Here is a 17,935-nt window from a genome sequence, read left to right on the forward strand (position 1 = left end):
GGATTGGGTGGCACTGTTTTACAGTGGTTCTGCTCCTACTTCTCTGGTAGATTCCAGATGGTGTCACTTGGAGACTGTTGCTCTGCAAAGCAAGACTAAAGGCTCCATACCGTCTCCAATGCTTTTTAACATCTACATGAAACTGCTGGGCGAGATCATCAGGAGGTTTGGTGCTGGGTGTTATCAATATGCTGATGACACCCAGATTTACTTCTCCTTCGATCTCATCAGGCAATGTCATATCTTTCCTAAATGCCTGCTTGGAGGTGCTAATCGGCTGGATGAGGGATAACAAACTGAAGTTGAATGCAAATAAGACAGAAGTACTGACTTTGGGGGGTTGGGACCCAAGAGATTGTTTAGATCTGCCTGTTCTGGAATGGGTTAGATTCCCTCTGAAAGATCAGGTATGTAGCTTGGGAGTGCCCCTGGACCCAAAGCTCTCCTTGGTTTCTCAGACTGAGGCAGTGGCCAGGAGAGCTTTTTATCAGCTTCAGTTGATATGTCAGCTACGTTCATTTCTAGAGGTGAATGACCTTTAAAACAGAGGTACATGTGCTGGTAACCTCTAGACTTGACTACTGTTATGTGCTCTACATGGGGCTGCCTTTCTATGTAGTCTGGAAACTACAGTTGGTACAGAATGCGGCAGCCAGATTGATCTCTGGGACACAACACAAAGGGACCATATAACACTGGTTTTGAAAGAACTGCACTGGCTGCCAATATGTTTCCGGGTGAACTACAAAGTGTTGGTTATCCTCTCTAATAAAACGCTTGGTGTCCGTCTGTGGACGGGCACCAAGCGTGTGTTCGTGCCTCCCTGCCCTGTTCTGCGCCTGCGCAAAGCGCAGGCGCAGAACAGGGCAAGGGAGACATGAGGGCCGGCACCCGGTGGCCATCTTGGGCGGCCAGAAGCGGCCGCCCCGAAGAAGCCGGGAATGCGGGGAAGGAGGAGACTGGCCGAGGCGGCGGCAAAGCCGCCGCCTCGGCCAGAGGACGCAGCGCGGCCAAGGCGGCGGTGGAGCCGCGTCGCCGAAGCCGGGCGGGGGGAGGAGGTGACGGGGTAAGCCGGCCGAGGTGGCGGCAAAGCCGCCGCCGAGGCCTGGCACCGCCGCCGCAGCCAGGCGGCTGCGAGTCCTTGGGGCCCTTGCCCGTCCGGGGAGACCGGCCGGGAATGTGAGGCGGGGGCGGACCGGACCGGCAGCGGCGCCCCCAGAGTCTGCCCGGCCACCACCACCGCCACCGCCCACTCTCCCGCCCTCCCAGCTGCCCACATACTCCTTCCCCGCTCCCCCCCCGCAAATGATTAAGGGCCAAAATGGCCCAGAAGAATGCCTCCGCGGCCGCCGCCATGGCCGCCAACCGCCCTCCCAGCTGGCCGAGACTTCCTTACCCAAAGCAGCCCGTGACAGTCGGGCGATCAAAAATCCATTTTTTGCGAAGAAGAGAGGAGCTCCGGAACAGAGCTCCTCTCTGTGCTAAGCCAATGCCCAAACTGCTGCTATGGACGCAAAGGACGCCTATTGCGTCCTTTGCGTCCATAGCAGCAGTTTGGGCATTGGCTTAGCACAGAGAGGAGCTCTGTTCCGGAGCTCCTCTCTTCTTCGCAAAAAATGGATTTTTGATCGCCCGACTGTCGCGGGCTGCTTTGGGTAAGGAAGTCTCGGCCAGCTGGGAGGGCGTGGGGGGGGGGGGGGAGGCCAGAGGAAGTGGGGCGGGGGGGGGAACTCTCCCCTACTAGCGCCCGTTATCACAACGGGCCTGAAACACTAGTTGTCTATAAAGCTCTTAACGGCATTATAGGCTATTTGAGAGAGAGCCTCTTTTGTCATGAACCCTCCTGCCTTTTACGATCTTCTGGAGAGGTCCAGTCACAGTTGCCACCGGTTCATCTGGTGGCAATTCAGAACTGGGCTTTCTCTGTGGCTGCTGCAGGGCTTTGGAATATGCTCCCTGCTGAAATAAGAGCATCTCCTTCTCTGTTTTCAGGAAGACCCTCAAGACTTTCCTGTTCTCACAAGCTTTGAATTAGAATTTTAATAATTTGTTTTATATTGTTTTTATCATGTTTTATGTATTTTAACCTGTGATTTTAATGTGGGGATTTGTACACCGCCTAGAGAGTTACATATCAGGTGGTATAAAAATATGATAAATAATAAAATTCAAACTAGATATTAAAAGCCAGGCTAAAAAGATGGGTCTTTAAGGCTCTCCTGAATCCTTTTATATCCATGAGGAGTGCATTCCACAACCTTGGGGTTACAAATGAGAAGGCCCAATCAGTGGTCCCTCTAATATTTTTCATCTCTGTTCGGAATGAGTTTTGTTCTGGGCGGCAGTATCAAGGCACTGTGTACGCACATGCTTTCAGAGTGGGGCCTTCCTGATTCAACCTGAGCAGGATCTAAAATTAATTGAGCAGACATCAGAAAACTTGTGAGCGTGCACACGTGTGCATGCCTTAGGAGGAACAGTGGGCCTGATTAAAAGTCGTCACCACCTGAAGACAGATCCTTCCTGATGATCTTAATGAGTGGTGGGGATCTTGTAGAGAAAGGTGCTATCTTAGGTAACCCAGACCTAAGCCATTCAGGGCTTTAAAGGTAATAACTAGCACTTTGTACTTTGACCAGAAACATATTGGCAGCCAGTACCAAATGTTTAAGAACAGGCATAATGTGGTCTCTCTGGGATACCCCAGAGACCAATCTGGCTGTTACATTTTGAACTAATTGAAGTTTCCGAACTACATACAAAGGCATCCCTACATAGAGTGCATTGCAATAGTCCAACTTGGAGGTTACCAGCTGGTGTACCACTGTTTTCAGGTCATTCTCCTCAAGGAACGAATGGAGTTGTTGAATCAGTTGTAGCTGGCCAAAAGCGTTCCTGGCCACAGCCTCAACTTGAGACACCAGGCAGAGACCTGAGTCAAAGAGCACTCCCAAGCCACAAAGCTGTTCTTTCTGGGGGAATGTAACTTCATCCAGAACAGGAAGCATTATCCCATCTTGCAGATCATGACCCCAAACAATGAACACCTCCATCTTGCTTGGATTCAGCTTCAGTTTCTTATCCCATCCACCCCACCACCCACTTCCTCTAACCTGCTCAGCAACAGAGTACCCTGGGGGGAAGTGTTGGGCCTGCACAGGACCACTAACCTCCCCTAACCAGGTCTGTGTTGTACAAACCAGGTTGGCTCCTTCACCCATGATCAAATCATGCATGATTTTGATCTTATTTTGAACCAACCTGGCATTACAAAGGAGCATGGATGGTTAGGTTCAGTGGGGAGTTGGAAAAATGCATCTTGGATTGTGCCTGAAAAGAAACTGGTAACCAATGCTGATGAAACTAAATGGGAATTATATGCTCCTATAATTGGGGCCCTACAAACATTGATCCCTCTAACAGGGATTCCCAGATATTGACTACAACTTCCATAATCCCCAAGCAAAAGCCGTTGCAGCTGGGGATTCTGGGAATCCCTGTTAGAGGGAACACTGCTCACCAAGAGTCTAACTGCTGTGTTCTATATCAGTTGGAATTCTTGGACATTTTGCATGAGGTAGCCCTATGCAGAGTGTGTTACAGTATTTCAACTTAAGGTGCGTGCAGCACTGGTTAGATTAGCATTCCACAAAAAGGTGAACAGTTGGGGCACTAACTGAAGCTGAGCAAATGTACTTCCAGCCATAGTTGCCACTGACAATCCAGGAATAAAGATGGATCCAGGAACACAGCCAAATAGCAAACTTTTCAAAGGAAGTGCAACCTCATCTGTGGGAATCCGCAAATTTAGGCTTGGCTCACTAGCCAGCCATTATTTGTGGTCCCTACCAATTAGGGATATGCACGGAACTGTTGGGCACTCAATTCTAGGTTCCGTGGACCGGCATTCGAGCCGGTTCAGAGGGCAGGGGGGTTTCCTTCAAGGGGCAGGGGAGGCACTGCCTACCTGCCAGCTCCTGCCCTGCTGCTCCCCGCTCCGCCGGCGCTTTTCCAAAAAGTGGGTGCACGGGGCTGCAGCATCCTTCCCTGCGCCCTGTTCTGCATCGGCCGTGCAAGTGGCCGCCGCACATGGCACACAGGCATGTTGGCCATTTGCGTGGCTGACACAGATCAGGGTGCAGGGAAGGACGCTACAGCCCCGCGTGCCCATTTTTTGGAAGAGTGCCGTGGGGGTGGGGTGAAGTGGCGGGGCAGGGGCTAGCAGGTAGGCAGCGCCTCCCCTGCCCCTTGAAGGACACCCACTGCCCTTCTGGGAGTGCATGGAACCGGTTCTGTGTGCATCCCTACTATCAATCCCCTTTCTTTCCTCCGTCTTAGGAGAGAAGTGAGTCTTCTGTCCTTTGCACTGGGATATGGTGATGGTAAGAAACAGTGAGAGCCCTCTCCCATGGCTCAGAAAGGATTCCTGCTGTTTCCTACCTTTGCAGAAATGGCAGTGGAAAGGAGACCTCTGGGGAGGAGATCTGTGTGGGAGTAGATGTCTTACTGGAGTGCTGGGAGCACTTGCCACTAGAGAGCTGGCCAATGGATTTGTAGGTGCCCTGGTCATCTAGCACAGACTGCATGTCCTCCCTTAGACCAGCTTTCCTACTAACCGGCAAGATCGCTCTCTTGTCTGGATTACGTTGCAGTTTATTCACCCAGATCCAGTTTATCACTGAACCCAGGCACTGGTTCAGAACAGATATGAACCTGCATGAGCTTTGCAATCAGCATCTGCTTTCTGCCCTGCCACCACCAGCTGCTTGTTGAGTGGGCTTGAGAGGCAAGGGATTTTTTTCCTCCACCTTTTGAGAAAGCCCACCTAACTCTATTGTTGGCTGCTTTTGGAGGAAGGTTAAGACTTGCCTATTCCATTTGTTTAATGCTCCAGATGTGGTTGTCTTTTTATGTGCTGGCCTTTTATTTTGTCTGATTGTGCTGCTTTACACATGTTGATTTATTCAACTTCTAAGCCACTTGATTATTGCTGATAGAAAAGCAGGATACAATTTCTTTTTCCTAAGAACAATTTGCTGCAGTTGCCACCTTCTGTATTGGATAAGTACTTATAATATCGAACCTTTTGCGAAGAGAGCAGTGAAGTAGTAGGAAGGATGAGACAGTTGACATTCCTCATTCCTTGGTTCTAACTTTCCTGGGCTTCAGGAAATCACAGCTTTCTAAATATAGAGGGCAAAAGGGGAGAGGCTAGTATCAGACAAACTACCAACTTTTGACTGAGCCTGTATTGTGTAATAAAACTTCTTGGGGTAAGCTGTGAAGTGTCCTCCATAAGACAATAGGCACTGGCTTCTGCTTGTGAGGGATATGGCTGTTAGCTTCTATGCCTCTGAGCTGGATTGGCACCTGTTAGTGCTGTAGAGCAGGCTTCTTGCACTAAGAAGCTGAAGGGAGAATCTTCCCAGATGTTTGTTTTTCAGAGATGACTTGTGAAATCCAGACAAGAGCTGGGTGCCACAAACTCTGTGGGGGAGAGAGATGTCTTTAAAAACTCCCTGGTATGGGCTTGACTGGCCAGGAGGCTGCTTGCAAGGAGTTCTCTGCTGGACTCAGTTTTATATTTAGCTGGGAGCGGTAGTGGTTCAGCTCCCCGTGCTATCGACTTACACCTTGGAACACAACTTGCCGAACAGACGAGAAGGGAACCCCTTCGATGTGCTGTGCTGGATCTTGCCTGAAGGGCTGAGCCTGGAGCCTTGGCCTCGGCAGGAGCTATTTTTCAGAATGCTGGACAAGTTGCTCCTCTCAAGAAGCAACCCCCCCTGCCAACTAGGAGTGGCCAACGTGTAGAGCTTCAGCAGTGGAAGCGGGAGTGGGGAACTCTGCTTGTGAACCCAGACACTGGCTGTACAGACCCCAGGGGGAGTTGCTGCTGTCTGGAAAAGCATGGATGGGAGTCTGGTGCCTGTGGAGGGGATTCAGCCCCTTCAAAGAAACGGTCTCTCTACTAAGGCTCCTAAGAAATCTAAAAAGGGTGTTCTCTTTTTTGAGGTGGAGATTCTGGATGCCAAGACCCGCGAAAAGCTGTGCTTCCTGGATAAGGTAAGGACCCTGATCCATGGGGAGGGACATATGGGTGGGGTTGGCCTTTGGTCATCTCAGAGTTTTGTAATCTGCTAAATTGCTCTTTAAAGGGGAAGGCAGTGAGGTCTTGTGCTCTGAGGATGAAGCAGAAGTTGGCAAATTCATTTAATGTATAGTCTGAAGGCCAAACAGACATGACTTTGATCATGTCCCCAGCATAATTGCTTTGTCCCCCCTCCCCTGCTAAATTGTCCACAGAGGTAGGGGAATCCAGATTGGGACCAGAGCAGAGGGTGGGAGGTCTTTATCCCCTGCTGTGATCCTGTCTGGATTACACCCCCACCCTCGCTTCCCATGCATGCTAATTGTTCTGGAAGAAAAGCTTCCATTGGCTCTGGTAGGAAAGTTCCCCCGTGCCCCATGCATACCATGCATGTCCCCCTGCCCTCTGGATCAGGACCACAGCCATGGCCCCAATTCAGAACCACCATCCCCCACTCTGTATGTATTAATTAAGGGGTGGGGTAGAGCAAGCACACCAGGGGCAATGAAATTATTAAAATTGTGTCCAGTTTGGCCCTGAGAAGCAATCATTGACATGCTTTGGAGATTATGATCAGTTGCACCTAATATCAAGCTATAAGAGTGTTTCCTTGGAACTATACATCCTTTCAAAAAGAGGCAAAGACTTAACTTTACCCAGTACATTGAAAATTGGAAATAATCACTTCTGTAAGATAAAGTGACCAGAAGCCTGACATTGCTAACTTCCAGTTTCAAGACTGGCTTGAAATTGTGATATTTAACATCTTGATAAACGTGTGGTGCTTGCTGCTGCTTCGTTGGGTGCCTTGTAATCTTATGGAGCCCCACCCCCTCCATTTTCTCCACAGTCCCTGAGGGCGATCAAGAAAGGGAGTTCCAGTTTCATGGTGGTGATCCTGAAGATGGATATGTTAAGCCTTTCATAATATTATTTAGGTGCATTGCACAAAAATGCTAGCAGGCTGCCACTAAATGGGCAGCAAGTGTTTTTTCAAGAGGCCATTAGTATGTGTGACATCCCTGCGTGCAGATGTTCACACCTTTAAATCCTCACTGACAGCAGCTCCTGGGAGCTGGATTCCCTTGTAGCTAGAAAGGCAGTATCCTGAGCTCTCTTCTGTTTGGAACTTGTTTCAATAAATGGCAAGTTTCCATTCTTACTGTGAGGGCTGATTTGTCACTGGTTTGACTGTTAATTTTTCAGGGGAGGGAACTTGACCTAGATCAACAGTTTGTTTCAGCTGCTGAATGCTCCCTCTCTTACACAGTCAAAAAATCTTGAGTGAATTGGGGAACGTTTTGGCATATTATTAAATTAACAAAATGGTGTCACTGACTGTTTAAATCTGTGCCATGTGTGAAATTAAGATGCCTGTTTGGGATGAATAGGATAAAATCTTGGCTTATTTCCTCCTGTTCTAGAATGTACATTAAAACAAGCAAACAAACAAAAAACCTCCCTCTTGACAGACTTGTCATTTCTGAATGATTCTGAAAATCTGACAAAATCAACTCTTTTTGCACACACACATGCATTTTCAAGACAGCAGAATCTTTTGTAACAAATGCTGCTAACAGATGAGCCTGCACAGAAAAGCAGAATTCCTGAAGAAACCAGTTTATAGAGTGCCACATGATGTAAAGCATATCAGAAGCTATGATTGATGTATAGTGACTGAAGAACAAGAGGCTGCAGTTACGGGGGCTCTCCAGCCAGCAGCCTGTGCAGTGGCAGTGCATCTCTGACCGGAACTCACGTTGCTGACAACGCAAATGGCGATGTGCGCTCCAGTCAGACACATGCCACTGCCGCATAGGATGCCGGCTGGAGTGTGGTGGTGGCTTGCGATGCCGGCGTTACCGTTGGTAAGAGAGAGCTTCAATTAAATTTAATGTTAAAGCAGGTACCTGTAAGAGCTTCCACCAATTTATTATTAAAGGTACCTCTTGCTGCCCCCACACAATGCTCTCACTATCTTAATTTAAAAAAAAAAAAAAGCCAGAACACTTGGAACATTCTGAACAGAATGGGCTTGTTCCGTCAAAACACTGGGTCACCATTTTGCATTCTGAGCTTGGAGCAGAATGCAAAACCTGTTCCATGCACATGTCTACCTGAGAGTTATCCAGTTGATACAAGCAGTAGGCTGTGCCATACACTGCAGAGAATGATGAACACCGCCCAGAAGTACCAGCCAATCTGATCTGGGGGAGGATTTCCAGCCCTTAATATGGTGACAAGTTGGAAAGGAGGAGTCCACAACTTAGCTGCAAATGGTTTTCTTCTTGTGAAATAATATTGTTGAAATGCAGATGAGACAACACAGCAGGGAAAGTGCTTTATGAGGAAATAGAGAGGATAATCATGGGGCAAATTCTGTAGCTAGGAATTTCAAGGAGAGGAGGAGTAAGAGAAGATGCTTGTTCTTCCTTTGCCCTGCTCTGCAGCCCAAAGGGAGACTGACTGTGGTCGTCCACTTTTGTGCTATGGCAGGGCAGTCGTGGGCATGGTGCCCATCTCAATTTAAATCCTGTGGGTGATATAAATCCTTTCGAACAAAGGAGGATCCTGCACTGACTGTGGAGGAAGCAAGAAGACTAAATATAGAGAAGTGACCAAAATAACTTCCAAAAGGTGACCTATAAAGGGACCATTGTTGCTCCCTCTGTCTTGCTTAGTGAGACGGATTTGTTACAGCATATCAGAGAGCTGGAAAGAAGAACTAAGAAGTGGGTCACAAGAACATTCAGCCCAGATTGCTGAACACTGTGCTGTTCTTGGATACATAAGCAGGAGATGGGACTGCTCAGTGATAGGCCTTCTGTCTTGTGTCCCCTATCATGAATCCTTTTTGCTGCATTGTCACTATCCACTTAGGAGATCTGTTAGTGTGGCCATCCAGGATTATAAAATGACTGTGGAGGTGCTAAGTGTCTGTGTCATATGAGAAGGATCTTATATGCAGGGGGTTGCTTGCTGACTTGTAAACTTCATTAGCTTGGCTCCTCTTAATCCTTCCTAAACGTTTTGGTTGGCTGTCCTGTTGTCAACAACGCTGTCTGTAACCACCTGCCCTGCTGTGCTCCAAGCTCTCCAGTGCGATCTAAACAATGGGTGCTGTTTACTTCAGAGCTGAATGTTTGGGTCAGTCTTCACACCCCTTAGACTTCATCAGTTTGATTTTTATGTTGGATCTGAGAGTTGAGCTTGTAAGGGAGAAGTGAATCATACCGCCCCACTGGGGAGTTGGTCTTCAGCTGCCATAGACACCCAACACCAACACCTGCTTGGGTTGGCTGTGAGGGTGGTGGGCACACCCTTCTGAAATGTCATCTTCACCTCCATCAATTCCTGGGATGCCAGGGGCATTCGGCACAAGGAGAGAGGGGAACACAGTGTTTGTTTTGAGATGAGTGTGACATCCCTCCTGGGATACCAGGGGAGGAACTAAGAGTTGCAGAGTGTGAACAGAAGACTGTTCTGCCATAAATAAGCTTGCCATTTGGTGCATGCTTATCCAAGTCTATAATTCTGGGCTTATAAAACCCAGATATTTTAAAAGCAGCACTGTAGATTTATGAAACAAATATGTTAAAGACATTAACTTTGTCAGTGTCTGCTGACTTGATCAGGCTGCACATGTTTGCAACAAGAATTTATTTATTTATTTGATTTCTATATCGCCCTTACAAAAATGGCTGAGGGCGGTTTGTTTGTTTGTTTGTTTATTATTATTATTATTATTATTATTATTATTATTTCTTGTTTACACAGTCAGACAGGTGTTATTGACTGGTTTGTTTTATCCAGACATCGAGTCCTTCCCAAGGACCTGGGATGCCAGAATTTTATTGTCAATGGTTATAGATATCGTCGCAGAATATAGGCTGTTCCCAGTAAAGCTGCTTTTTGTAATTGGCTGATGTATTATTATTATTGATTCAATTTCTATACCGCCCTTCCAGAATGGCTCAGGGCGGTTTACACAGAGAAATAACAAACAAATGATGGAACCCTGTCCCCAAAGGGCTCACAATCTAAAAGAAACATAAGATAGACACCAGCAACAGTCACGGGAAGTACTGTGCTGGGGATGGATAGGGCCAGTTACTCTCCCCCTGCTAAATAAAAGAGAATCACCATGGTTAAAGGTGCCTCTTTGCCCAGTTAGCAGGGCAAAGAGAAATTTATTATTTACACAGAGGAATAATAAATAAATAAGATGGATCCCTGTCCCCAAAGGGCTCACAACCTAAAAAAAAAATCCCATAATACAGACACCAGCAACAGTCACTGGAGGTACTGTGCTGGGGGTGGATAGGGCCAGTTACTCACCCTCTGCTAAATAAAGAGGATTACCACATTAAAAGGTGCCTCTTTGCCAAGTTAGCAGAGGATTAGGGGCTTTCCTGCCAAATTAGCAGGCAAATTTGAAAAGGGCTTCCTTCAGGGCTCAGTATTTGTCTAAGCCAGGCATCCCCAAACTGTGGCCCTCCAGATGTTGCTGAACTACAACTTCCAGCATACCTAGCCACAAAAAATTGTGTCTATGGATGCTGGGAGTTGTAGTTCAGCAGCATCTGGAGGGCTGCATTTTGGGGATGCCTGGTCTAAGCTGAAGGGACACAGTAGTAGGCACAGGTACAGAGTGAAGAAGTTTCTGGGTTTGCTTGCTAGAAACTTCACTTTTAGTTTCTCTGCCTTAGCAAAAATTCTCACCGTTCTTCTCAGAATTTTCTCTTGTGGATTAGAAACTCATTCATGCTATAAAATTAATGCCTTGAAAGATGCAGCATAACTTAAGCCCTCTAGGTTTGCAAGTGGACAAATGCACACATGCAGTCTTTGGTTTACAAGTAAGAGCTTGATCTTATGAAGAGGTCCTAAGTTACAGGAGAAGCAATTATGTGCACTTAGCCCTTGGACCTCAAGCATGTGTTTCAGTGGTGTTTACAAGGGACACACAGCTGCTTTGCATATTAAATAATGGGTAGGAACAGGCACAACTCTACATTTTAATAAGTATCTCTCTTATCATATAAGAGGTCACATGAAAGGCCTTTGTACTTTGCTACAATAAGTAGCAAATGGTATGTATCTTGCATCAGATGTGAAATGCATACACAGCTGTTTCTTCTAAACTATACATCTCTACAAGCACGTATTGAGAACTGATAGCACCCCTTCTTGCATGTATTGTAAGGGGACCAGCAGCCAAAAATACATGCATATCCCCTTCATATTTGATGCAGTATTGTACCTGAATACCACAAAATATTGTGTGGAGTGCTCCTCAGATCTTCATTTACACTCCCTCTCGATTTGTCACCTTCTGTAAAAATGCATCCTTCTCTTTGCCACTTATCTCAAATTCAGAACTATTTTTCTAAGAGCTTGCATCAATACACAAGGCTAGTCACCACAGGCATTAGTTGGACAAGTGCCCTACCTAAGTTCATGAGTTGTGCATGCTCCGACTTTGTGATTGTGTATGAGTAAAAAGCAAGGTAGGAGGTAGGCGAAGTGATTGTGTGCAAGGCTGCCGCTGGGTAGGAGGGCCTTTCGTCTTACCTCATTAAACAACTAGGTACACCTGCTGGGTAGGTTGGAAGCCTCGCACATTATCACTTCCCCCCACCTCCTACCTTGCTTTTTACTTGCACATGATCACAAAATGGGGGTGTGCAGAGCTCCCAAACTTGGGTAGGATGTTTGTTCTGCCCAGTTAGCGATAGTGTGAATCTAGCTGAATCTATATACTAGAAAAATGGCTTGCAGTTTGACTTTCTCTGTGTAAAAGTACCCAAAAAACTGCCAAAGTTTGATCAAACACTAACCCCAATCCAAAACCCAGCTCCAGCCCATGCTTTTCCAATGGGAGAGATTTCCTGTAGTTTCTGGGAATGTAATGATTTTTTTCTGGGATTTTCCATATTTTGGTAATCTGGGTGAGGTCTGGAATTTACTTGTGAGAATGGTGTGTGTGCTTATTTATTTACTTATGCACATGCACACACAATGAAACTTCTTCCTTTTAATACTGAAATATTAAATAGCTGAAACTTAATCCAGATAAGATGGAAGTGCTCTGGGTTGGTAGAACTGATCATCCAAGTAATGAGGTAAATCTGGTCTTGGACGGGGTCACACTCCCTCTGAAAGACAAAGTCCGTAGCTCGGGGGTGCTTCTGGACCCGGTGTTGTCCTTGGAGGCACAGGCGGCAGTGTGCAGGAGCACCTTGTCTGGTACCCCAGCTGCGACCCTACTTGGAGAAGTCAGACCTGACCTCAGTCACTCATGCGTTGGTAGCATCCAGATTGGATTACTGCGATGTGCTCTACGTGGGACTGCCCTCGAAGACTGTTCGGAAACTTCAGTTGGTTCAGAATGCTGCCGCAAGGATGCTTGTGAGTGCAAGTCGTTTCATGATTATCACACCCATCCTGCGGCAGCTTCATTGGTTATCGGTCCACTTCCGGGCTGGATTCAAGGTGCTGGTCTTGACTTTTAAAGCTCTACATGGTTTGGGTCTAGGGTACCTGTCGGACTGCATTCACCCATATGAAATCTTCCAGGGCCCTCTGCTCATGGTCTCAGGCCCTGCTCATGGCCCCGCCATTAATAGAGATCCGGTTGGCGGCAACTAGAGAAAGGGCCTTTTCGGTTGTAGTCCCTCGGCTTTGGAACGCCTTCCCTGGAGACCTTAGCCATTCTCCCTCCGTCAGTGTTTTTTAAAAACAACTTAAACAAACCTTTTAAAGGAGGTTTTTTAATACTCCATTTTTGGTTATATTTGGTAGGTTCTTTAGCTTTTCATAATTTTCAGTTTTTAGCTTTTAAAATAACCTTTAATTTGAACCTAATAATGATTGTGGTTTTTAACCTGACTTTTAATTTGTTTGTTTAATTTAGTTAATTTTATTATTTTTATTGTGTCTTGTGTCGATCTCATTGTTGTGAGCTGCCCTGAGCAGTAGTGCACTGGAGGGGCGGGGTATACATATTTTAAATAAATAAATAAATAAATAACCATGTACACCATTCTAAGCTCCTCAGAGGAAGAGCAGGATATAAATACTAATTTATATTTGCCTGCTAACTTGGTAAAGAGGCACCTTTTAACATGGTGATTCTCTTTATTGAGCAGGGGGAGAGTAGCTGGCCCTGTCCACAGTAACTCCAGTGAATGTTGCCGGTGTCCATCTTGTGTTTCTTTTTAGATTGTGAGCCCTTTGGGGACAGGGATCCATCTTACTTATTTATTTATATTTCCGTGTAAACTGCCCTGAGCCATTTTTGGAAGGGCAGTATAGAAATTGAATACATAATAATAATAGTAATAAATGTAATAAATAAATAAATACATGCCCCCAGCTGGCTACAGCTCCACTTAAGCATGTATAATTGGCACCACATTTTTATATTTTTATAAAAACTTATGTTTTTATGGGTTATTTTTATCCTCACAACAACCCTGTGAGGTAGGTTAGGCTGAGAGATATATGACTGGTCCAGAGTCACCCAGCGAGTTTCATGGTAGAATGTGGATTTGAACCTGGGTCTTCCCGGTCCTAGTCCAACACTCTAACTTCCCCTACCCCTCTCACAGAGTCAGTCAAACACTTTGAGAGGGCTTGTAAAACAGAGAAAACAATTTATTGCTTTATTATATTAAATAAAAGAATACGCTAGTTCAGGATTTCATGTATAGCTGTTACCAATAATATTAGCTTAATGGTTACAAGAGTATTCAAAACATTCAGATGTTCTCAGGCAGTGCTTAACTTGTTTATTACTAGACTGAAGTTGAAGTTAGGTAATTGCAAAAGCAGATACTTTTGGGAACGAACACACACACACACACACACACACACACACACACACACACACGAAAATAACTTCTAACACTAGTCTTACTAAAAGCACTTGCTCTCAGGTCTAACCTTCTGAAGCCATAAGCCTTGGCTCCCTCCCCTTGGACCTCAGCAGGACCTAAGTGAGACCAACTCCCTGTAATCTCTGGCCCAGGGACTTGCAGAACACACACTGTGAATATTTGACAAGACTCCATTGCTCCTTCCTCGGACATCCCTTCTTCCCAGAAGCCCCTCTGGAACCCTCTAATCCCGCCCACCTGGTTAACTGATTGGGTCATGACCTAGGGTCTACAGTCTGTCAGTCAAGGTCAACTGTCCCCCACCCCCTGCAGTTAACTCCATCAGTGCTGGCTGGCTGCCCATTACACCTCACAATCTGTTTTCTTTGGTCCAGACTAAACATACCCCAGGCTGAATACATACAACCATTTACTGTGGTTATTTAGCATAGTGTCCATGTAATCAGTTGGTAATCTTTATCATTCTGCCAAGTAGTAAGAGGAACTTTACTTTACTTTGTGTGGCAAAATGGTTGTCTGTATCCACTTTCTGTCTTTCATAGAAGGGTGCATAATAAGTGAAACACATAGAGATGTACATACTTTCTTGCACATACAAACATATTAGAGAGCAGTGAGTTAATTGTACCAGGTGTGTGAACTCCCTCCTGTGTCTTTCTGTAATTCATTTCTGTTTCAGTATGATCTAGAAACACTGTACTAGTATTCTCCCATCTGTGAACAACTAGCCCTGCAAAACAAAAGACAGATTATGGTCTCAGCAGGGAATTCTGGGCAAACTGATGAAGAGGAAGAGGCTTCTCAAAGAGCTACAGCAAGGAACAAAAATAACCTATTTAGAAGATAATCCAGACTGACTGAGTCACGGTTCATGCTGCCCATTTAGCTGTAACTCAAGACCTGGATTGTGCTTTGCAGGTTGTGCTGCTTTTTCAAACGGTTAGAGGTGCTGATCCATGCTTGGCACTTGCCCTGGAATCCACATGTGTTCCCTTTTGCTTTGATCTGAAAGCTGAGTTGGGCGCTCTAGCTTGTAGGCCATTTGTAGGTCTGTCCAACAGATTCCTCTTGCAACATCTACATTGCTGGGCTAGGTTGATGTACAGTGCAGGCACAGCCCATTTCTACTTCCAGTGTCAGGGTAGTAGAGGCATTCATGGCTGAAGAGGATAGAAATTACATATTGAAGGACAGACCTGCAGTCGGGGGAAATCCTAGGCTAACAAATGCAGACCTTCTGGCCCTGTGAATGCCTCTATCAATGCTTTTGCAATGTAAACTGCCTTGGGAACTTGCTTTCGTTAAAAAGCTGTAGTAAATATTTTAAATAATGATATAATTGGTAGCTTGTCACTGCTGAGTGAGATCTTATAGGACTCAATTTTACATGTTAATCTACAATAAAATATTCTAAAAACTGGCCTTCCCTCACTGACTGCAAGCTTCACCCCAAAACCATTGGTAGGGCTATGTCTCTTTCACACTTAAAAAAAAAATCACCATTGCTAGGAAGGCTGAATCCTGTTTTCCTGTATACATTTTGGAAATTGGTTATCCTTCATTTTTATGGTACATTGTAAATGAGGTGCCTTACAAATAACAATATATATTGCAACAAATTAAAAAAAATGTGTCACTGATCTGGATAATTTATACTTTGCAACCTGTTACCTCCACTATAGAAATGCATGTAATTTGTATGCTCTGCCCCTTAACTGTGGAAATTCTGTTCATTCTCTCTTGATTTCTCAGGCTTTGCTAGACAATGTCTATATATTATAAAGCCTTATCCTCAAGGGATTGAAACCTTTGATCTTCTTATGGAGGGGCACAAACTGCATTCACTCTTTTTAAGTATGCAGAATGTTCTGCTTGGGTTCCCTGATCTCCTTTGTGTGTGTTTTTAAAAATCTCTCCAGGTGGAGCCCAATGCCACCATAGCAGAAGTCAAGAGCCTCTTCACTAAGTCACGTATGTATTGAATCAGTCTCTTTGTGTGACTCCTGCATGCACAGAAAGATACACATGACTCCTTTATTGGATGTTTTCCTTGTCATATCCTGCCCTTCATAAAATGGGTCTGGCTTGCTGAGGGATGGGCAGCCTTGAAAGCATTGAACAGCAAGCTTTATTGCTTGCTCTTGTGCGATTTGTCTGTTGCTTTGGCACCTTTATTGTGGTAGGGTAAGGCCTGAATTCTGATCCTTTATTGAGATGGGGTCTGGTCATCTCTTTGTGTCTCTCGGGGGATTTCTAGTTTCACGGTTTGACTGGTGGCTAATTGTGCTTAGAAGAAGCTTCTTCCATTCCCTTCTCTTGGAGAGTTTCATGTAGACAACTAAATATGCAGTGGGCTTCAAAGCCTTTGTTGCTAAGTCAGTAGTCCAAAGGCAGCAGCAGAGATCCCCAGGTTTGACTGGAAGTGCCAAAGAACAATGTGATTTGGGAATGCAGTGAGGCCACTAGGAGAGGAGACTTCACATGAAAACATCCAGATACTGTTCGTTTTCTGAGCTGCCCAGTTGCCATACTAGTCTTCCATTGCAACTAATGAAGGCTCTCTAGCCATAAAAGAAGCCTGGACTAAAGGAAGGGGGAAAACAGAGCTGCTGGTGATGATCTTCAAAGCCCTTCATAGTTTGGGACCCAGGGTACCTGAAGGATTACCACATGAACCTGTCCATCCCATAAGATCTCACACAACGAATGCCCCCCACCCCTGCACACATGCTTCAGAAGCAGGAATGCTAGTGCCACCCCTTTTTTAGTTGCGTGCGTGCAGCATTAAGATGTCAGCCAATGTGTGGAGTGTTTGGCTTAGATGTGAGAAACCTAGGCTCAAGCATTCCCACTCAACTCTGCATTTACCTCTCTTCTGTGAGGTTGAAATACTGCTCTGAGCACTGCAGAGGTAAGACAGGATACAATCTTAAAAAAAAGATTTGTTTTAATTTTTATAGATTGTTAGCTTGGTTTTGTCTTGACACTATTCTTAATTTGTTATCCACTTTTAACATTTCCATTTTGGAGACAAGAATAATAATAGTGTGAGAATACACACCAGCACACATTTTAATCCAGTCTGGATCATTCCATAATGAAGCTGGGTGGGTGCCATATCTGGGAGAACTTGAGAAAACTGCCTCCATTCTGGAACATGTAGTACTGGAATATTCAAGGGCTGGGATAAGCTCATGCTGATGAGGCTGTGCCGATGCTGCTGAAACTAGTTGAACTGGGTTTGAGAGATGTTACGGGGTTAAACTGTTCTTTTGCACATGGGAATAATTTCCTCTTGGGACTGGCATTATTTTGTGAGATGTGGAAAGCAGCTCTAAGGTCCCAGCTCCTTCTCATAACTTGACTAATCTACAGTGTAAGAGCTGTTAGCAGCCTACCAGGTCAGGAACTCATACATATCTTCAGTCTAGTTCTCATGGCAGCAAAAAAGTGATAGAGGTGGTCTTGTTTTCCCAGTATGTTTTATGGAATGAATGTCTTCTAAAGAATGTGCTCTGTTTCTCTTTTTCCAGATCCACAGTGGTATCCAGCCCGGCAGTCTCTGCGACTGGATCCCAGTAAGTTGGTGTATTGTAAAACATTATGATATTTTGGAGTCCCTGCTTTATGGGCAATTCGATTTGGGAGATAACAACAAAATCATTAGGCTTGTGTTCCACATGGATAGGGCTGCTAAAAGTTAGGCTTGATCATTCCTGTCCTTGGGAATTCATGTACTAGATCCATCTGAAAGGCCATACAGCCTTGCAAGAGGAGGCATTTCTTGGCAGTCCAGATTTCTGGGTTAGCAGAATCAGATATGTATAATTTTCTGTGGAGCTCTTATTGTGGCTTCCTCCTTCTGAATGCCAGGAAAACATTGAGTATATGCCATTGGGTTTGATGTGCCAGTCTGAATGCTGAGGCAATGGGAGCTTCATTG

At 45.5% G+C, this 17,935-nt stretch overlaps 1 protein-coding gene across 3 annotated transcripts in view; it reads left to right on the forward strand.

Annotated features, from left to right (window-relative positions):
* TECR (trans-2,3-enoyl-CoA reductase) overlaps positions 1 to 17,935 on the forward strand; it is a 54,107-nt gene that overhangs the window by 26,111 nt on the left and 10,061 nt on the right. For 2 of the 3 annotated variants that reach the window (XM_053297313.1, XM_053297312.1), the window contains exons 2-4: positions 6,016 to 6,066; positions 15,912 to 15,963; positions 17,526 to 17,570. In XM_053297313.1, the coding sequence (XP_053153288.1) occupies positions 6,016 to 6,066; positions 15,912 to 15,963; positions 17,526 to 17,570 (148 nt within the window). Of the gene's footprint in view, positions 1 to 5,668; positions 6,067 to 15,911; positions 15,964 to 17,525; positions 17,571 to 17,935 lie in introns of those variants that run through there. The other variant, XM_053297311.1, reaches the window with a different exon arrangement.

The sequence above is a fragment of the Hemicordylus capensis genome, chromosome 2, assembly GCF_027244095.1.
Source record: "Hemicordylus capensis ecotype Gifberg chromosome 2, rHemCap1.1.pri, whole genome shotgun sequence".
Lineage (NCBI taxonomy): Eukaryota > Metazoa > Chordata > Lepidosauria > Squamata > Cordylidae > Hemicordylus > Hemicordylus capensis.